Genomic DNA, 21,475 nt, shown 5'->3' with positions numbered 1-21,475 from the left:
CTAGCACCAGTTGGTGATACCCCGCACGCAGGTCAAGTTTGGAAAACCAGCAGGCTCCAGCCATTTCCCCGATTAAGTCGTCTATCGTGGGGGTGATATGGCGCTCCCTTTTGATGGCAGCATTTGGGAGGCGCATGTCTACGCAGATCCGGACTGCTCCCGGCTGCTTTGGTTTCCGCGTGACCACGATGGGCGAAACCCAGGGGGTGGGGCCTGATACCTTCTCGATTATTCCGGCTGCTTCCAGCTTATGCAGTTCTTCTTCCACTAGTGGCCGAAGGTGGAATGCAATGCGACGGTGTCGCAGGGCCACAGGTTGCACTGTGGAGTCCACGTGCAGATGTATTTCACGACCTTTGAGACACCCAATTCCCTCAAATAGATCTGGAAAGTCCATGATCAGTTGTTGCACCGACTCTTCATGTACTCCAAAGGCGAATGTGACCACCCCCAGGTCCTCGGCTGTTCTGCAGCTCAGGAGCATGCCTTGACCCTCTTCCGATACGAAGACGTTGGCTCTTGTGACTTTGTCCCCATGGCGGACTGCCGCCCTGAACTTCCCACGGATCCGGAGCGGAATGTCTTGACCATAGGCAAACACAGTGATGGGGGTGGGGCTGAGGCTCGGAGGTGTAGGCATGGTTCTGTAGAGAGACGCACTCATAAGGTTTATAGATGCACCGGTGTCCACTACCGCCATGATTTCCTGATCCGCCACTTGGATGGAGCATTGGGGCAGTGTCCTGGTGCGTCTGGTGGCGGTGCCGATCATGTGCACCTTGTGTACGGATCGCTCCTCTTCGTCATCGTCATCCATGTCGCTGTTGCTGGGCTCACCTTCCACGACCGTGTGCACCGTCTGACGTGGCTTGCGGAACCTCTTGGACCGGCACACTTTTTCGAAGTGGTTCATTTTGCCACATCCTGAGCATCTCTTGCCCCGTGCTGGACATTCTGGTGCCGGGTGTCTCGGGCCTCCACAGTAACCGCATGACTGTCCTGGTGCCCCGCCTTGGGGGTTTGTCGTTCTTTTGGGCCATTTGGACGGTGTTTGGACCTGTATCTTATTGATCGGTTCCACCTTCACATTGGCTTGTAGTGCAGCCTCCATGTGTGCCGCCCTGGCCTTGGACAGCTCCTTCGTGCGGCCAAGGGTGAGGATGTCGGGCAGAGGCTTCCCCGATTCTTCCAGGATTCTCTCCCGTAACTTTGCAGAAGCGCACCCCTGTATTATTTGTCCCCTGATCTCCTCCGTTACATCCTGGAACCCACAAGTAAGTGCCAGTTTCTTAAGTCTGGTGTGGTATGCATCCAGTGACTCATCCGGCAGTTGCCGTGCTTGTCGGAAGATAAACCGTTCGTAGTCCTGGTTCGCCATGGGCTCAAAGTGCGCATTGAGAGCGTTAATCAGGGTATGATGAGTCTTGGGGGTCGCCTCAGTGAGGGTCCGAGCAATGGAATGAATGTCTTTTCCGCCAAGGTGGAGAACCATGGCACGCTTCTGTTCCTTGTGGACCTTTGTGGCCGCAAAAAATATTAGGAGCCTGTCCACCCACTCCTTCCATTTCGGAGCGAGAGTGGAGGGCGCACCCTCCACCACAAACGGTTCAATGGGCGGAATGGTAGCCATCGCCCAGGACGCGCTTGATCAGGCCCGTGGCCGGCCGAGGTGAAGTCCGAAGTGGCACTCCGAGGAGGTCGTTGACGACTGGGGTCTTGCACGGACGTGTCGATGCCCACCGGCAGTGCGGACAATGACCGCGGTGTGTCCCTCAGCAAACGCAGCGGAGCGCGTGCGACCGGCACTCCGGATTCGGATGGCAAAGTAGCGCCTTGGGGCAGGCAGACACTGCGTCCCCTCGAGCAGCCAGGCAGGACCGGACGCCGCCCAGCTTGTCTCGCCAGGCGGGCCGAGGTGCGCTTCACGCACGTGCCACCGAGCACGGTGCGGCACCGGATGGGGAGCTCCTGCGGGGGACAGGCCGCACACGACCAATCGTGCTTTGATGCGCAGCAGGGTAGCGTTGGGCAGCGCCGCTCACCTCCAAAGTGCCAGGGGTGGAAGTCGTCGTCTCTCCAGGCGCGCTGTGCGGGGCGTGTGGGACAGCAAGGCACGAGCACCACGAGCGAGTGGCAGCGCTCTCACCCGAAAGCGGGCACACACACACCCCAAGCGAGGGGTCGGCAACCACCCTCGTCGCCAATTGTTATGCCCTGTAGTGGGGAAGTGATCGCCCTAGGGGTATCAATCTGGGACCTACACTCCGGGGCATCTAACCCTAACTAGGCCTGACACGTGGCCTTATAATAAACTCAGTCGGACACTGGGAATAACTTTGTTGCTCGGTCTGCGCGCCTCTGAATGCCTGCGTGCGTGCAAGACCTCTTTTTATTATCAGGAGTCACATGACTAGCGCGCCCCACGCCCGGGGTGTCAGGGGCGGACCTCCGGGAACATAACAGCGGGCACCGGGCAATCCCCCGGTGCGCCGCACGGGTGGGGGCCGGTTTTGGGCCCCTAGGGGCCGATTTTGTTACAGGGACTTTTTTTGCAGCATAGTTGAAAAATCGTCCCTGTAACAAAATCGTCCGAAAACCGGCCCTGGCAAAGAGCTCGGCGGGCGGCCGAGCACTTTGCCAGGGCCGATTTTGGTTCCCAGTCCGGCCCTTGTGAAAGCAGTCTGCTGTCACTGCAGTCCGGAAAAAATCTCCAGGGCGCAAAACAGGCCGATAGAGGCCCGTTTCGAGACGGCAGGCACATCGATGTGTGCTGCGCACACTGCTCACTTCTCACTAGTGGAAAAGTTACGGCATGATGTCATGCCAGGTCAGCGTTGTGGGGGAAGGGAAATCTTTTAAAGAGTCAAAAGATTTCCCTTCTCTTTAGAGAAAGGCTAGAGCAGCGACATTGTTGTAGGGTCACCAGGGCTTTAATTGGAAGCTTTTTCAATATTATATGTAACAAGCCATAGTTGCAGCTTATTTATCGTATGCAACTAATAACCATTGACAAGGCCAATAGTCCTTACTTTTTGTAGGTATGATGTTACTTGTTGTATCACATATCAGGATGCAATGACAGAAACAGCAAAATACAAGTGGGGCGGCACACTATGCTAAACACAGATTTTTAGTGCAGTTTTTTTCATCCCACTTAAAGCCCTGCCTATGCGTTATTTTGCTTCCTCGCTCTTTGCCGTATTGTTCTTACTTTAAAACGAACTCCCAAGAATTGTGGATCAAACAGCACAGTGCTTTTCCGGAGAGGCGTGCATCATACACATTCACTCAATTTTAGCTCTTTTTCACCAGCAGATGGCAGTGTTCTCTTGTGCATGCTTGTTTGTAAAGTTTTCTGGTACTGTAGTTTGTTGCGAGGTTTGAAGTGAAGGAAAAGTTTATTTAGGCATCAAAACACGTTCCTTTACCATGGACGGAAAAAAAACCTGCCAGTTAGTGGACACGAGTGGAGCGGTGTATAACTGTATGCTCCCGGAAAAACTTTTTCTAAACAGTTTTTTTTTTACTTTGGGCATCTTTTTTATACACGCACAACTGAAGCCCTTCAGGGTCCCTCTTAGAGGTAGTAAGCGCTATATCAATCAATCAATCAATCAATCAGGGTTTTGTAGAGTGCTCTAGTCCCCGTTAGGGTCCCAAGGCGCTGAGGGTGGGTGTGAGCAACGCCGTTGGGGTCATTCGAAGAGCCAGGTCTTGAGGTCTTTCCTGAATTGGTGCAGTGTCGGGCTTCACCAGAGGTGAAGGGGGAGGTTGTTCCAGGTCGTGGCTGCATTGGTGCAGTGTCGGGCTTCGCCAGAGGTGAAGGGGGAGGTTGTTCCAGGTCGTGGCTGCGAGGTAGGAGGAGGACTTTCCACCTGTTGTGGTCCTGTGGAAGCGTGAGACGATGGCTAGTGAAAGGGCAGCTAAGCAGATGCTGCAATACAATACGAGTGAAAGAAGAGTTGATATTTCACTTTCGGCCGTTACACCTCTCCTCAGCATTGTTCGCTGTGATTCTAGATTAGAAAGTGCTCTCTGCACAATGCAAAGCTTTGCCTCTATTTCAATTCCTTCCTTTGGAGTTAGGCTAAATTGTTTTGCAATTACCCTGCGCCCAAGAGACTCAGCCGCAATCTCACACCTACTCAATTTCCACAATTTGCTACTTTCCTTGAAGTAGATACAGTTCATATGAGACAAGTTCACATTCCACTCAGTGGTACATGATCCTAGCCCAATACAGCTTTCATCTTTTTATCCATAGTATTGGTTCATACCCGCTAAATATTTAAAAAAAAATACCCCCTGTGTCTTAGATAGTTGCCTCCAGGATGGACTATGGCAGTTAACTCTGACTGCTGGGTCCCAGATATGTTACAAATAGGCTGCAGATTGATCAGAATGTCTAAGTCAATTTAGCCACTGGCACTGGCAAATTTGGTCCTGCGCCCGCAGTGATAAACTTGTACTGGCTTTCAATCACATGCTGTGAATTTCTGATCGAGCTATCTTTGGTATAAGCGCACTCTTTTTTAAATCTCGCTGGTGTTAGCAGCGCGAAGCGTTGCCTCAAGCGAAAGACCTTATGTTGTGCACTTGCCGGGAATGTTGGACAGGGGAAGGGTACGCGATTTCCCTCGGCGATTTCATGTCGTGGGCGCGCACGCCCAGCCCGGCGCCGTGCACATCTCCTGTTCAACATTCACCGCAAGTCAGCCTCTCGCCTCTCTCAATCGGGCGCGCACACACACTGCCACACTCACCATTCACACACAAACACACACACGCAGGCACACACACGCATGCACACACACTGCATACATACACTGCATACACACACGTGCACACACACACACACGCATGCACGCACACAGCCACCCTCCCACCCACTCACCGGGCTCCTTTGTCGCGACTCCCCTGGTATCTCAGCCGTATCACCTGGCACACACGCGGGGCTTCCCTCACTCATGGGAGCTCCTCTGATGGGGCCGAGACTTCAGCATTCAGGCTGCAGGGTTCCGGACTTTCTCCCGGCGGTTCCTTCCTGTTTCTTGTGCAGGCCCCGCCCACGTCCCAACAAAGGCTGCCTGACTTTGCGATGTTGCACGGCCAATGCTTGTTATTTTTAGGTCGAGGGACCTATAAGCTGCGCAAAGCGCAGCTTCCGGTCCGCAGATCTTATGTTTTGGAGTAGGGCAGTTTAAACCCGCATCTCTGCTCCGTTCGCTTCCATTGGCTGGCTTCCTAATCGGAGGCCAGCCATTGGAAGAGAAGGGAGTCACTCCAAACAAGCCCCGTCTCTTTCGGATTCGGGGGCGTAAGTTTTGCTGTTCTTTAGCTCGTGATGTCGTCCGTCACTCAGGGCAGCAAAACACGCCCCCGAATGCGAAAAATTTCGGAAGCTTGAGGCCGCCATTTTTTCGTTTTGGAGGAACGAGGAAGAGGCTGTTGCTCCCCGTAGGCTTTAGTGCATTTTCTGTCTGGAAATGCATTTATTTTTTAGAGCTTTATATAGCGCTGGCTAGACCCGGAGATATCAGAGCGCTTTACATAAGGTTCCACAGAAATTACAAAATTACATCAGTTACACATTACATCAGTTACTAGAAAATCATTTAAAGAGTGTAGAAGATGAAAAATAAATGGAGCGGAGAAGGATAAGGGGGTGGGGTAAAGGGGTTGGAGGTAGATAAAATGGAGAGACGAAAGGAGGTCTGCCCAAAGTCCGGATGGGTAGGTGACGGCCGAGGGGGAAGTCCACAAGCCCACCTCCTCTTTAGCTATTAAGTAGCTCCACCGGGTATCCGCCAAACAGCTAGGTCTCAACGGAAAAACAATTAAAGAGCAAAGAGGAGGGATAAATGGAGCGTAAGGAAGAACAGGGGTGGAGTAAAGGGGTAGGAGGGAGAATACAACAGAGAGACAAGTAAATTCTGTCCAAAGACCGGCTGGGTAGGTGACGGCGGAAGGGGTAGCCACAGCCTATCTCCTCTTTAGCTATCAAATAGCTCCACCGGGCATCGGTCAAAAAGCTGGGTCTCCGCGGTCAGAGGTAGGTTCACAGATTCCTTATTTTGATGGGGTGGGAGGGGGGTATGACAGAGAGGCTAAGTATTTTTCTAAGGGACTTGGTGTATGTTGCATAGTTGCCAACTTTAAAAAACGTTTTGCAGGGACATTTTGCAGCACAGACTTAATTAAAGATGTACCACACCCACTGCCCCTAAGCTCCGCCCACCCTACCCAACCCACATAATTAGCATAATTAAAATCTGCTTTTTTTATCATAGAGCAGATTATAAGGTCTCCTCAAGAGAGAATTGCTGGGAATTGAGATGGGAATCTCAAACTTAAGGCCAAAGTAGCTGAGTTGGAAAAATGTTCCCATTCAACTACATTGGGGAGTTTTTCCAACTCGGCTACTTTGGCCTAAAGTTTAAAATTCCCATCACAATTCGCTGCAAGACACTTGGCATGGCTGGAAGTGCAATTTGCGGGACTGTCCTGGGATAGTGAATTACCTTCAAATAACTGACTCATCTATTTTGCCATCTATTTACCCACCTACTCAGCCACTCATTTACCAATCTTCACAAACAGACACATATGTAATTTCAGCATCAGTAAACAAGCACGTTAACACAACACTTGGGCCAGGCACATCACTTCACACGCTACTAGATCTGCTATCCACATGCTCACCTTCTTGCCCTACAGTATATCCCTCATTCATTCTTTCACTCACTCATTCACTCACACACACACTCACTCACAAATTCATCCGCTTATTCACATACACATCTGTCTATCAACTAGCAGAGCAATGCACTCACTCATCACTGCACTTGTTGACCATGTCCTTAATTACGGTTGACTCTTACATATTCAGCTACCCACTCATCCATCCATACTCTTCCATCCACCTATTTCCCTGTGCATCCACCAATTAACACATCCTCACAACCTCGCCCACATTCACCAATCAATAACCAAACTAACAGTTAAAGAAAGAACTTAAAATGTGGACTCCAGAAGTTGTGGTGATATGCCAAAAAGGCCCCCAGAATCTTGAGATAATATTCTAGAAGTAGCCCATAGAACTGAAGGCAGTACTTCAGGGTAGCCCTCAAAACTGGATGCAAAATGCCAGAGGTGGCCCCCAGAACTGAACACAAAACGTCACAGGTGATATCCAAATCTGGTCATCATACCACCAGAGCCACTCTTCAGAAGTAGACATATTACTCTGGATGTTGGTTCCTGAAGTGGCCTAAGGAAGGGATTGGTCATTGCATAGTTATCCAACTACTGATCTATAAGTCCAAAAGCTGCCATAATGAACACACTAAGATTTGGGCCTATTGGCAAGAAGTCAGAGGGATTACCGTGGGGGATGGGGAGCCACCAAGTACTGGGGAATGGTGGCTCTGTGTGTGTGTGGCTCTGTGTGTGTGTGTGTGTGTGTGTGTGGCTCTGTTTGTGTGTGTGTGGCTCTGTGTGTGTGGCTTTGTGTGTGTGTGGCTCTGTGTGTGTGTGTGGCTCTGTGTGGATACCTTTTTTTGTAGGTGGCTCTGTGTGTGGTTGGCTCTGTCTGTGTGAGGGTGGCTCTGTGTAGGTGGCTCTATGTGAATGACTGTGTGGGTGGCTTTGTGTGGGTGGCTCTGTATCTGTGTGTGGGTGGCTTTGTGTGTGTGGCTCTGTGTGGGTGTAAATGCAATAGGTCATGCATTTGCGAGCGATTAAGCTATTGGCATTGTAAATGACAATGCCATTTATTTATGATTTAAAAAAAAAATGTCATGAGCAATGCCAATAGCTCTACCTTTAATAATGCAGAGACCATTGCATTGTAAATGCTTGTTAAGAAAGATGCTTCTAAAACTGGACATAGTCAATGTAGCGCTGCATCCATGAGACGGAGGGGAGTAATCATTGTACACGAAGTACAATGCGGCGCTGTGAGTTGCCCATAGACAAATCGGGATAAGTGTCACGACTGCATCTGATCACATCGCGAAACAAGTGATTAACTCCTTCACACAGCTACAGCAAAAAGGCTGATTAGCCCACGATCACACCGTAAAACCCCAGTGACGCTGGGATTAGCCCAGGATCACCATGGGAATACAGAGTATGCGCTGTGTCAAGGAAGATTGAGGTCAGGGATGCTACAAGCGTCCGACCAATGGTCATAGTGAGTCTTTAATTATTCACCGTCCCCACCGAGACCAGGAAGTCGGAGTGACTGTCTTAAGTGTCAGACCAAAGCCCGCAGCAAGGTGCTGTGTAGGGCGCGCAGCCTCGCCGGGGAAGGAGGGGGTGATTAAACCAAGTGGGTTGTATGGTCAGCTCAGGATCACACTCAGAGACCGGGTAGAAGCTTTGATTGGCACAGTGCCACCATGAAGGCCCAATGATGTGGTCGCATTCTCCAGGGCGACACTGGATATTTGCCATCGGAGTGCTAATGGTGATCCGGCCAAGGTCACAGGGACATACGGGGAGACGCTGTGGTGAGCCGCGACTCACCCCCGAGGCCCAGGGAGGAATTGTGACCAGTGACCACCCTAGGGTAAACGTTAAGTGGGTAAAATACACCCAAACCTTCTGTTTCCGACTTCATTTACAGTGCATCCAATAAAGTACAAACCTGCTTCAACCGAGGGACTCCAGGAGCTGCGACAGGTGCACCTAATTGGCGTCACTATCAACTGACTGTACTCGCTTCGTCACGGATTGGAAAGAGTGCGAGTGGATGAATGGGAGAATGTGTACAAACTTGGATGGGTGACTTGATGCATTTATGCCTGACGGAGAGAGCGCATGGATGGATCGTTGAATCTGTGGGTGAGTCCGCAGATGGTTGACTAAGTGAGTCCATAGATGAACGGATGAGTGAGTGCCTCGAAGAATGCTAATGTGGGCGAATGAGCGACTACATGCATGGATGCAGATAGGTTACACCAACCTTACTGGAAGAAATGACAATGTCAATAAAACAGAACAAATCACTAACATAAGGCCAGTGGGACTCTTTCAACGTGGCTGGCTACCGTCGTGTCAAACTGCTCACAATCTATACAGAATTACCACTACTGTTATGCCAGTGTGGGCATTATGCAGAAGTGGCCATTCTCACGCCACCAGAGTCAACATTATGCCAAGAATTGCTGCCAGTGTGCGCAAGCCAGCACCGTGCTCATGGTGAGCACACACCTGAAATGGATGCCACATTCTGCCAAGAATTACCACCACTGTGCGAAAAACTGCCATTATGATGCCAGGGCCTGCATTATTTATGGGGGAGTCACCCTCATGCACCAGACACCCATATTATATATATATATATATACCTCCACATGCATGCAAACAATGGTGCGTTGAGCACTATAAGCACACACCAAGCGCATAAAACTTTATAAATAAATAAACAACCGCAACATTATGTGTCTGCAGCAAACGCCTGCATACTCAGTCCCACTGCCTTGCTAAACACACAAGGCATGTTAGACTCAATGCCCTCCCTTCCAACACAGCGACTGATTCATCATCCTTCAAAAACATTCACAAGAATTATAGTTGCAGCCTCAACACAATACAATAATACATCAAATTGATACAAAAATACAGCAACAAAATCGGCACAACAACAACATGAACGCACGCAACAATACAGAAAAACGCACCACAGAATAAAACATCCTAACACAGCATCGCAATGTAACACAACTGCATTTTTGTGTTGCTGTTTTATATTGCCTGTTTTGTTGTGTTCTTGTGTGGCTCTTGTGCTGTTATTGCTTCACTTTTGTGTTTGTAGCCGTGTGTTGTGGTAATGGGTTTTGTTGGTATACTGCGTTGCTGCTATTGTATTCTGTCATTTTGTGTTGTTGACATGTGCTGTCTATTATTGTTTTGTATGTTTGTGCTGTGTTGTTTTTTTCAACAGGTTGTGTGTTTTCTGTTGTTATTATTGTGTTACTTCTGTGACGTATTGCTCTGTCCTTATTTCATTGTATTTTGTTTTTATTTTCTGTTCTTATATTTGATGTTTTGTAATGGCATTGTGGTTGTATTGGAGTGGTTGTGATATTGGTGTTATGTTTTGGACTGTTTTATTGTTGTTGTGGTAATGTAATATAGGAATGCTGTGATTGGTTTTTTGACATACCTCAAGCTCAATCTGCCTGTGTTGTGGGGTTGAAGTACAGTATGGGGGCCACAGAATACTGACAGGGGTGGTAGAGCAGCGGTGGGGGTCATTTGCTGCTATGACTTGGTCATTCAGTGGTAAGGGGGGTAGCACGGTGGTGGTGGGGGCTGATCGTGTGCTGCTGTTAGATGATAGTGCCTTTGTGGTGGTAATGTAATGTGGGGAGAGGAGTTGGCCTAACGGCTAGGGAGGTTGACCTCGAATCTGGGGAACCGGGTTTGAGTCTCAGCAATGATGCTGAACATCCTGTGATTCTGGCCAAATGACTTAATCTCCCTGTGCCTAACAAAAATTAATGTGTGCTCATGTAACCCAACTGGTGCTTTGTAAAACGCTCTGATACCCAATACCTTCAGGTGAAGTTTGCACTATATAAAACTCTGTAAAAAAAAAAAGGTTTTAAACACAAATGTAGTGGTAGGAGGTGGTAGCACAGCGGTGTGGGTGGGACCTTGGGTCTCTTAGTAGTGAGACCTCACTGCCCGGTGTGGTGGATGAACTTGCGGTTCTGTGACGTGCGTTGGTGGCTTGATCATGTGGTGTTGTGTGCGGGGGAGGAGGGGTTCATGGCGGTATTTTAGCTGGAATGTTATTGGTTGATGTGGGTGGTACGGACATCACGTTGCAGTGGTAGTTCAGTGGTAGAGGGTGGTAGTGCAGAAGGGTGGAGTAGAGTGGTTGCAGGTGGCAGTGTATGTGCTAGGTGTGATGGTGTTGAGATTATTTCAACCGGTCCTGTAAGAATGGGAAAGGCAATATAGCAGTGGTATGTGGCAGTGCGAGGGGTGGTAGAGTCTTACTGTGAGGTGTTCCTCTAGTAGTGGCAGCTAGCAGTGCAGTGATGGGATGGTGGTGTGCTGTTGAGAGGGGTGAAGAGAGGAGGCCATGGGCAGTAGTGTTGGGATGATCGTATGATGATGGTGGGCTGGCAGTGTGGCAGTATGGGGAAAAGTGTGGGGGCATTGGGTTGTAGTGCTGTCTCATGTTGGAATGCCTCACGGAGGTTGGCAGTCCTGTGGAGTGCAATATAAAATGGAATAAGCCTGAAAGATATTGTGATGATTGATCTTAACCTTGAGGTGTAAAATAGGTCTGATGATGCGACCACCGCTACTGTGTCAATTTGAAGATCAGAGCATGCGTCATTACGTCGTGCACATTCATCAATACACATGCACACCTACAAAATGACCCAGGTGTCTTTTTTTAGGTTGAGCCTGAGCAGTGCATGCTCTGCGGGGCATGCTGTATTAATATGGATTTGCAGCTCTGCCCACTCCCTGGCTATATTTTTCATTGACTTGTGTCATTGTCCTTTGTAAATGCTGACTTTGGATTCGTTAGTAGGCTTGTTAGTCTCTCCTTAGTACCGCCTTGTCTTCATTTGTAACCTACCATGAGGACGGGCCCTTTTACTTCCGTTGTTACACAAGATGCTTTAGTTAGTCTGTAGTATGCTACAGGAGTAGTCGTGGTACTGCTTCTCTTAAATCACATATAGTGAAAAAACATTCACCACTTAGAGCTTGAATCTGATTTTAAAAAAACTGGAATTTAATTCCATGAATTATGCAGGCATTAAATGCAATATTAAATCAAAGCATTAATAGTTTGCAACACAGTTTCTCCAAACATTGGTAGTGCATTCAGTATTTACAGTGCTCTTATTGTGAAGAGAAGGAAGGGTAGGGTAAATGGTAGTTAGTCGGTGAGTGAGGGACAGGGTAAAGGTATGGTGACATGAACACATTTATTGTTACATAAAAGACGACCGTTCCAGCCTATTATAGGTCAGTTGTTCCCATATATACATAGCTCATAGATACATATTTAATAAGTTATTCCATTCTATGAGCTTGCGGACATGTGGTAGATTGTCTACGTTTCGACCCTTATGTACAGGAGGATAATTAGTTCCTCACGACGGGGTCTTCGTCAGGACAGGGTTAGGTAGAGCACTTGTGAAGGGAAGGACAGACATCATTCGATCCCAAGGGCTCTCCAGAAGCTCCTGAAAATTCTGCAGCAGTGGTTGCTTGCGGGGTAATTAATCACCAGAAGCAAAGACTTAATCAAAAAACAGGGTCTCTTCTCAGTGGCCGTGCGGCTCAGGAAGTCTTTAGTCTGTAAGCACTATTTTCTTTAATGAGTTTTGTCCTACTGCATACATGACATGCTGTCCTGCAACATTCAGCGCGCAATGCGCTTTTTCACTTTCCAAGCAGCCCGGGACAATAGCGGTTGCTTCTTTGCAATGCAATCAGTCTCGCATTAACGAGAGTTTGAGTTATTGGCATTTAAAATGACAATGGCTTTTATTTATGTGTTCATTTTCAAAACAGATAAAAGGCATTGCCATTTACAATGCCAATAGCTTTAACTCTCAGAAATGCGAGACCTATTGCATTGCAAATGCTTCTTTAAAGCCAGTTTACTGTCAGCCTGAATTGTTGTTAATAATAAAGCAATGAAATATTTCTTTAAAAAACTGTCCATCTGCGAAAAGTCTTTGCTCTCAAAAATAGTGTACTTTGAGGGTTCATCTCCTGCAAAAAATAGCCTTCTCTGCGTTACCTCCCTCCTGTTAGAGCAGCTTCCTTGTGCACTGTGGTGAATTCTAATCTTTTGTTAGATAGAAAGTACCCCCAAACAGTTCATTTGAAATGGTTTGTTCCAGCAGCTTCTTTTTGTCAACACCAGGACCCCTTTTTTGAGAAAGGGATTTGTACAAATCTACCTAAATTAATATTTTAAAAAGTGGTTTGTATCTAGCACGTTCCTAAGAAATAAAATCAGAATTTGAATCCTCTAAAACCTATAAGGGACGAAAATTTGATTTTACAATGCGGTCTTCCTGAAACTGACTTGAGAGTGCTAATACGTCTGTTATAGATGTGTAACGTCTGACCGTAATATTTACTCTCCACAGCCTGCATTCTTTCCTCAATTCAAAATTAACTTCGTGTTGAAGGTTCCACAATTTATATATGGCATTGGTAACCTTGTGCTCTTAGTCATGTAGCCGATGGCTTTATGGAACTGAGCTTAAAGTTGTGTGCTCCAGCATTCTTTCTTAAGTGCTCACCCACCTCTGGAGGTTTCATGTCGATGAGCTGATGCAAAGGAGTCTGGTCATCTCATCTACCCAGTGAGACTATAATTGAATAATCAAGTTTTTATAGCTTTGTGCAAAGAAAGAAAGGGTCTGATGTAACAAATAGTTGTATCTATTATGTGTCTATGGGAAAATGTGATAGTATATGGGGGCATCTGTGCTCTTAAATTCTGCCGGAGAGAGTTTCAAAGAGTTGACGTGAATACAGAAAAAAATGCCCTCCCAGCTTTAGTCTTAGAAACCTCAGTAGTACCAGCAATTAAAGTTCCGATGGACACTATCCTCATACCACCACATATCTTCTGATCTGCTTTTTCAGAAATAAAGGCGCCTGCTCAGGAGCACACCGTTGCACCAAAAAAGGTTTTAAATTAAATGCTGGTATCAATAGGCAGCCTGTGCATAGTATGCAGCAGCTATATGACAGGACGTGGAGGCCTCTAAGGCAATTCTTCTGAATATATTAGATGTTTGTAATGAGAACCTTGGGCAGGGCCACGTTCACAGCATTACTGTAATCCGGTGTGAAGTAGTAATGGCTAAGACGGCCATGATCAGCTCTCTATATTAAGCAGATTGATGCTGTCATTGCGTTAAAGTAGACCCTCATTGAGGTCAAAATCAAATTTCACTGGTAGAGTTCATTATGATCTCTGTCTAAACCGGGCATGAACCCATATCTGCTCATTAGGTCAGAAGTGGCTCTGTCCACCATTAATCGCCTCTGTCTTGTATAAATTGAGCGTCTACCATGGAACCCTCAGCAACTCCCTGACATCTCTCATGGATTGCTGCAGGCGAGTTCCCAGAACATCTGTCTGATCCAAACGAAGCATTATGTGGGTATTGGCCACATGCATTTAATAAAAAAAAGAAGCCTTCAAAACAGAAGAGCCACGGCTCAAAGTAGATATCTAGCTGATGGGCCAACAGTGAGGTGCCAATGTTGGAATTTGGGATGTGAAGTAAATGGTGGAAGACTGTTTGTTTGAGGCCCATGAGACTGAATGATCCCACCCATCAAAAAGCCAGTCCGCGAATGCCAACTTCTTACAATCTTCCCTGGATTATGGCTTGATTGAGGTGCCAACATTGCTGCCAGTTGGGGTGTTTTTTTTTTTTTCTGAGTTTCATTGCAATGCATGCACACAGTTAAACTGTTTTAAAAAAGGTTCGGCCAATGTGTACGGCCCCACAGGTGAGTACTAGAGCAGGTTGACTTTAGTGTCTGGGACAAGAAACGTGCTGTTTTCATGTATAATTAAACACATAGCTGCAGTGTAGGGCTACTAACAAAATACAGCTGTCCTCCGTCACAAAGGTATTAAATTAGTCACATTTGGCTATTTAGTTGGATACCTTAGTAAAGTCTCCAAGTTACTGGACATTTTTGCAGATACTGCCATACTTCTAATGATGCAGGAGTATCTATGTGGCCTTGAGCAAATTGTTACTTTGACAGATCTGACTACTCTGGGCCCTCGCATCTTGCAATCCGCTAGTATGAAGAGCGTTTATAGAGTTGGTGGTAGGGATATCTGCCTTAGATGAACTTTAAAGAACACCATCAGCTCCTATGGTCGAGTAGAATATATAGGTGAACTATGCTCAGTCTAATGCTAACAGCGTTCAATAAAATGTTATAATAAATGACGTAAAAAAATCTAATCTTTATAGGAACTCTACCAAAAAAGTGTTTCATAAACAAAGCAGTACGTTAGGTGCATGCGCTTATGCTCTGCTGTTCAAATTTAGGAGCTTAGTGAGGTTTTAAATGTGCTTGGTGGCGAGAGTGGATTTGCTAATCTATTTAATCCTCTTTGATGGTGGAAATACAATTGTCTTGGTCTGTTTCTGCAGTATTGTCCAGCATCAGTTTCAGGTTGTAAAAAAGAATATTTGTTGTGAGCATTATAGAAAAATAAATATTCTTCCTATTGGTAAAATAAATTCAAAAGTAATTATTCAAGTTGTGTTGTATGCTAACAAAATATCCTGTTCGTTTTTTTCAGAAAATGGTTCCTAGAAAAGCTGAAGCCAGAAGGTAAGCCCTGCTTTTCAACACATTATTTTTTACATTAATGTTCCTCGTCTTTAGTTTGTTTAAAACGATTACTCTCTTCCTGTAAATCCCCCACACTCTGATCAATTAGGAGTGGAGAGAGGGGGCAGTGATCCATAACCAAGTGGCTAGCACAGGTAGAATTTAGAACTCCGCTTTCAATGCAGAAGACCTAACGGGGATAAAAAGGCACTGGGAACCCAGAACCTGATGTCAAAATGGAGGATGGATCCCTAAAATTGAGCAAAATGAGACCATAATTACAAATGCAAAATATAGAAGAGAGAAGTTTGCATCTGAGAGAATGGCATAGAAGAGCCTCTAGAACCATGAGATTCAAGTATTGTCTAGGTTGCAGTAGGCCAAATATTACATTGTTCGTTTGCTATCCAGAGATGACAAATTTGTGATCTGGAACCCAGACCACGGAGCAGAGTTATGGTCTAGATTAGAACCTGAAACTAGGGACAAGACTGCATTTTCCATCCAGAGGTTGTGGCACAGACACATTTGTAAACCAAAGTTTGTTGCAGATCTAGTATGCTGTTCATATTTCGAGGCCAGAGATGGACAGGGACCAACAGCCCAATGCCAGATCTGCCCTCTGGGCCATGAGACTAGATCAAAGTGGCACTGAGGTGGTGAGTTTTTGGAAATGGGCCTGGAGAGGTTGAGGACAAACGATGCGTCTGGGGAACTAGAACCCAAAAGAATTCCCTATATAATGTGGCTCATTGCAGCAGAGAATTTCCAATCATTGTGGTTCCACAAGATTAAACATTTGGCTTCATTCCTAAAATATACACAACTACTTATTTTACGAATGAAACACCACATACCGTCCAATACCTGGAGCACTTTCCTACAGTGGTGGTCAGTAATCATTGTATAACGTACACCAGCTTTCTCTCAAAGCTGCATTGGCAGTGAATCCATCTGTAATGAAGGCCATGTGTTCAAGCATGGGGAGCATTTTATAGTTTAGCAGTATGGATTACAATCTCATAAATGGTGCAATGCCTCTTTGCAGTTAATTGACATCGGATTCCCGGGGAGACTTTTGTCTTGTAGGTTGCCAGAACGCTATTCTCGGCCCTCCTTTGCTAGCTTCCTGGACCCCATGTCTCGTCACATAGTTTTAAAAAAAGTGATTATTCTTGGAAGTAACCTAGCACTAGTGACTATGGGGTCAGAGCATTAAACTCACTCTTGAATAACTGAGGTTGTATATAATCCTGCACAACTTAAAGAAGCCTTGCCACAAGTACACTTGGAATCAGCCAAAATGGGCATGTCCATAACAGTTAAGTCAAATTCCTTCTTGCTCACGAGCGATATCTTCAATGACAGAAATGCAAATTTGGCATTAAGTCATCCTGTAATGTTTCTCTACCTGGAGAAGAGCCTCCTTGCACGTCTGTCTCTGATCTCCCACCTTGCAGGTCTTAAGTGGTGCTAACTGTCAATCATATGACAGTGTTGAGGGTTAACGGAGGTGAGCCCCAAAGCAGTCCTCTTTCCAGTCCCAAATTGTGCAGTCTCTAGAGCCTTGATGATAGACTCTAGATCTTTCTGAGTAACAGTTTTGCGATACGTTGTTGGTAACTAATGTCAAAAATAAATCCAAATCTTTGTAATCCTCCATCCTATACAAATAAAGACATTTTTGGAGGGGAAAAAAACAGAAGATTGTTGCTTAAGTCACTGTCAGTGGGCAATTATAAAATCGAAACTTTCCAATGTACTTTCGTGACTGAAAGGGTGATCTATAAAGTTGGGCATAATTTGTGTCTGTCACTGTGGTGAAAGAAATTATGTTGCAATGTGAGTTTACTGTCACTGCAGCAGACATTTCTCCACTGCCATAAGAGGAGCAATTTTGGGAGGGGAACCCTCTGACGGAAGTCAAGGATGGATTTGAATGTGACCAAGAGGGATTACCAGTGGTGAGATTATTTCAAGCAGTCCCCCACCACATTTCTGTTGTTGTTGTCAATAAATCAATCAGGAGTTTATATAACGCAAATACTTACCCGTGAGGGTCTCACGGCTCAGGGGGGCTGCTGATTCGTCTGGGCGTGGGAGTTCAGTTGAAGAGCCAGGTCTTGAGGTCCTTCCTGAATTGGGTCATCGGGATTGCCTGAGGTGGAGGGGTAGGGTGTTCCAGGTCTTGATAGTGAGGTAGGAGAAGGATCTTCCTCTGGTTCTGGTCTTGGAAGGTGTCTGGCGGGTACGTGGATCGCAAGGCAGTGGTTCAGATATGCTAGTCCTACTTCATGGAAAGCTTTGTAGGCATGTGTGAGGAGCTTGTAGGTGATTCTCTTGTTCAGTGGGAGCCAGTAGACTTGTCGGAGGTGTTGTGTTATGTTGCTGCAGCGGGGGATGTCGAGGACCAATCCGGCTGCAGCATTTTTGGCATTCTGTAGTTCTTGTTCTTGGAGATCAGAACAAAGTACACTCCTAGATGCTGACAACGTCTTATTCTCTGGGATCAGTGAAATTTAAAACCCATATTTAAAAAAAACATTTTGGGAATAACCCCCCAACTGGCAGGACTAAAAATTAACCGTTTCAAACGTAATTTATGGACTTGATACTAACACGGGGAAATTAGAGTGAGCGAGTAGGGCTATGCCAATTTAGATATTTGTTGGTACTGTAGTGACCTAATTATGAAGAACTATGTGTGTCAAATGATTAAAAATATCAAACAGCGACCCACCTCATCACTGGGTAGGTGCACTAGGAGATAGCAATATCATATGTGCTTATTACTGAGGCTTGGTATTGTACATAATTGTATGTATTCAGTGCTGTTCATAAGGCATTAATAGCCATCTTTTCTATTTTGTACTATCTGCATGGGTCCCATAAGATACAAACAGCACATATTAGATGGATCATGTCACATAATCCGATACAGCCAAGATGACCTTCTTTAGCCAGCTATTGCAGATGTAACAATAGTACTCAGTGGTGTGAGACCGCATACGCATTCAAACATTCAACTGAACATGTTAGACAGAACACCTTGGATACATCCATCACAGTGCACTTGCCATATAGCTGGCTTCCCACCATGATATGCCGCACTCGGCCTCTAATAGAACACATTGGATGGAGCTCAAAACGTACATCTAACAGGACCCAAACACCACGGCTATCACAGTATCTAACAGTAATTGCTATCCAGCAAAACACACACACCTCTCCCCCACACATAATACTGATGGAACACAGTCATGCACCCAAAATCAAATGAATAAGACATTGAGATCTAATGAGAATGTGACCAATACACAGTACTTACCTGTAATACATCATTACCTGCTAAATCCGGGACGGTGATGGTGCCCTAGTAACCATGTGAAAAGTCATCAGACTGGTAAACTTGCTTTGAGGCCATACCAAGGGGAAAAAATTATACTATTCAAATGCTTATCACATCACTTAAAAATGGCTCTTTCGCCAAAGGTAGTTTTTTCTTTTTCTTTTTGTCCAGTGAGGAGCACCTGCAGAGCATATCACCAGGGTCTTCTAGTGTAAAGGATCCAGCAGAATGGTAATAGGACTTCTGAGATGGTGTTGCTAAGTTCATTCATATGGGCGTGGCTGGGAATGGTGTTTCCTTTTTTGTCCCATGTCCGGTCTGTGCCAGAGGGGTACGAGTGGAAAGGGGGCAGGACTAGTGTTCAGTGATGAGCTAGAGCAATATGCGATTAGTGACGACAAATGGCGAGTGAAGAGGACCAATCAGTAATGAGGATAAATTAGGAGAAAACATTGCCAGAAAGAGACTTCGTGTTAAAGTAAAACCATCCACTGCCGAAGTCTTCAGAAACAGAATCCAGGCTTCGAGTCTCTCTTTCTTAGATGATAACGGTTCACTCATCCACATTCTTGATCCTTACTAAAGAGCATCTTGTGCGCTTCCGCTCGACTCATAAATGGAAACACCATTCACAGCCTGTCCTGGCTGTCTCTGAAGGTCTGCATCATATTCAAGAATGTATGTGTTATCCACAGGCAGTAACAAACTAGGCACCACCCTGTGTGACAAGAAAACCTCTCCATTCCATGAGGCTAGCATAGCACTAAAAGCAAAGACATTGCTGTAAGAGAAATCACAGGTTGGAACATGTAATGGCTAAGTCATCAGTACTCGCCATTTGGACCCATTGGCTTTGCCAAGGCTGTTTGCCAATGCCGCTTTTTGTCAATGCTGTACATCGCCCAAAAGAAAGACAAAAAAGGAAAAGAAATGGCACTATGATGCAGCTACTGCTGGTGGTTGCTTTCATTTCATGCATGTGTGCATGCATGATGATGTATGCAAGCGCCTATGAAATGACGCTATGTGAAACAAAGAAACCTCTAATAGGGATAAAGAAATTACCTCAAGGAATAAAAGAACAGCTTATTAATTGCAACTACCAAGGAATAACTCCTGTGTATATAATCTGTAGTCATCAATTCACCGTACATTTATAGTTCAGTGTGTAGCATTATCACAGATAGGTATTGGAAATAAATCTGGTTTTATTCATAATCACAAACTAATTATAGTATAAATTCACATCGGGGCATTGTACAAAAATGTTCATCTTAAAGCTAAGTCCTTACACCACACCATATAAAATGCGGGGAGCAATGGAGGGCCTTGGGGCTGGGCTCCTACGGGAAGGAATTTTAAAAATCTTATAACGAAAACTCTGGTTGGTGGGGAGAAGTGGGTGGAAAGCAATGGACAACCATGGGAGGCTGGGAAGAAAGAGCAACCCAGATTGTGGTGTGTGGATGTAGGGGGTGACACAGCAGGCATGAGAGAGTGAGCTAGAAAACGTGCACTCATACAGTGCTGAAAAAAGCAGTTTCCTAAATGTGAGCAGTGGAAGAATACAAGTTGTCTTATAAAAGGTTGGCAAAGAAGCAATGCTCAGTGGGAGAGACAAACTATAAGAAGATCAAGTCAAGCCATTGATTAAGGAACAAGGATTTGATTGACAATAATGCCTGCCAATAGTAAGCAAGGGCTGGGATCTAATACTACTGTAAGGGGCTAGTTTTATCCACAAGAGGGTTTCGTCTACAGACCGCTAAAATCTCTGGTAGGTGAGACCTCAAAAAGAAATTATTGAAGGCTAGTTCAGTTGAGGTCAGCATCCATGATCCAGAATAACCTACACTGATCATGCTTGTTCATACATTTTTTAAAGCGGATAACAACTTGTCTCTTCAAGGAGCATCTCATTTGTCATTGCTAAAGAACCTCCTACCTTCCCCTGCTACCAGCAACTGAACTATGTAGAGGACTTTATGTTCCCAGCAACCCCAGTGATACTTACACAATCATGAATCCTTCCACACACCACAACTGTGTGCAGCGTGCAATTGGGTTCCAGGTATGGAGAATGAGAAGTACAAGTGGAAAGGATGGGTTGGAAGAGCACATAAGACAGAGTTAGGAAAACAAAAATCTATGAATGAGGAGAATCGGTGATAAGTTATGAGGACATACGAAGTTCTGGACTAATGAGTGAGAGCCAATGACCAGACGACCACTGAAGACAGGTGATCAGCGAGGAGGACGAGTAAGGTGCAAGACCAGAGATGAGTGAAGAGGACAAATACTAAGTGATGAGTGTGGTGTATGAGTACAGGTGGTGAGAAATAGCACACATTATGCACATGAGTTAGGTTGATCATTGATGTTGAGTTATTGGCACTTTCTACGCATGTTGCAATTGGAATCATTCTGGTTCTCAGGTGACCATGGTGTCTGCAGAAGTTGAACCAATGTCTATCCCACTCTAGATCTACACTTATAGACTTCCCTTGGAAATAGTTGGAGGTCACTGGCTGGCCATTCTATTAAGTGAAAGAAAAAGTAGCGTACTTTCACTGGTGGAGCTTAGGCAGTCTGTAGAGATGAAATTAGCCGTTGTCCATCTGCGCAGATGGAGCAAGGCCTGGCCTGTTGGCACATGAGAGCTCACGGCTGGTGGAACAGTGTGTGCTTATAGGCACTGGTGAGCCTCAGGTCTCTGCTTTATCAAGTTGGGGTGGGTTCTGTTTTACTGTGCCA

The 21,475-nt window shown here is 45.9% G+C and overlaps 1 protein-coding gene across 1 annotated transcript in view; it reads left to right on the top strand.

Moving 5' to 3' along the window:
- Positions 1-21,475, top strand: part of ITPA (inosine triphosphatase) — a 115,562-nt gene that overhangs the window by 81,102 nt on the left and 12,985 nt on the right. Inside the window, exon 5 of the mRNA XM_086957630.1 lies at positions 15,341-15,372. Coding sequence (XP_086813756.1) covers positions 15,341-15,372 — 32 coding nt within the window. The remainder of the gene's footprint in view (positions 1-15,340; positions 15,373-21,475) is intronic.

The sequence above is a fragment of the Lissotriton vulgaris genome, chromosome 1_1 (genome assembly GCF_964263255.1).
Source record: "Lissotriton vulgaris chromosome 1_1, aLisVul1.2, whole genome shotgun sequence".
NCBI lineage: Eukaryota > Metazoa > Chordata > Amphibia > Caudata > Salamandridae > Lissotriton > Lissotriton vulgaris.
The sequence above is the reverse complement of the archived record's forward strand: the minus strand, read 5'-3'. Positions and strand labels throughout refer to the sequence as shown.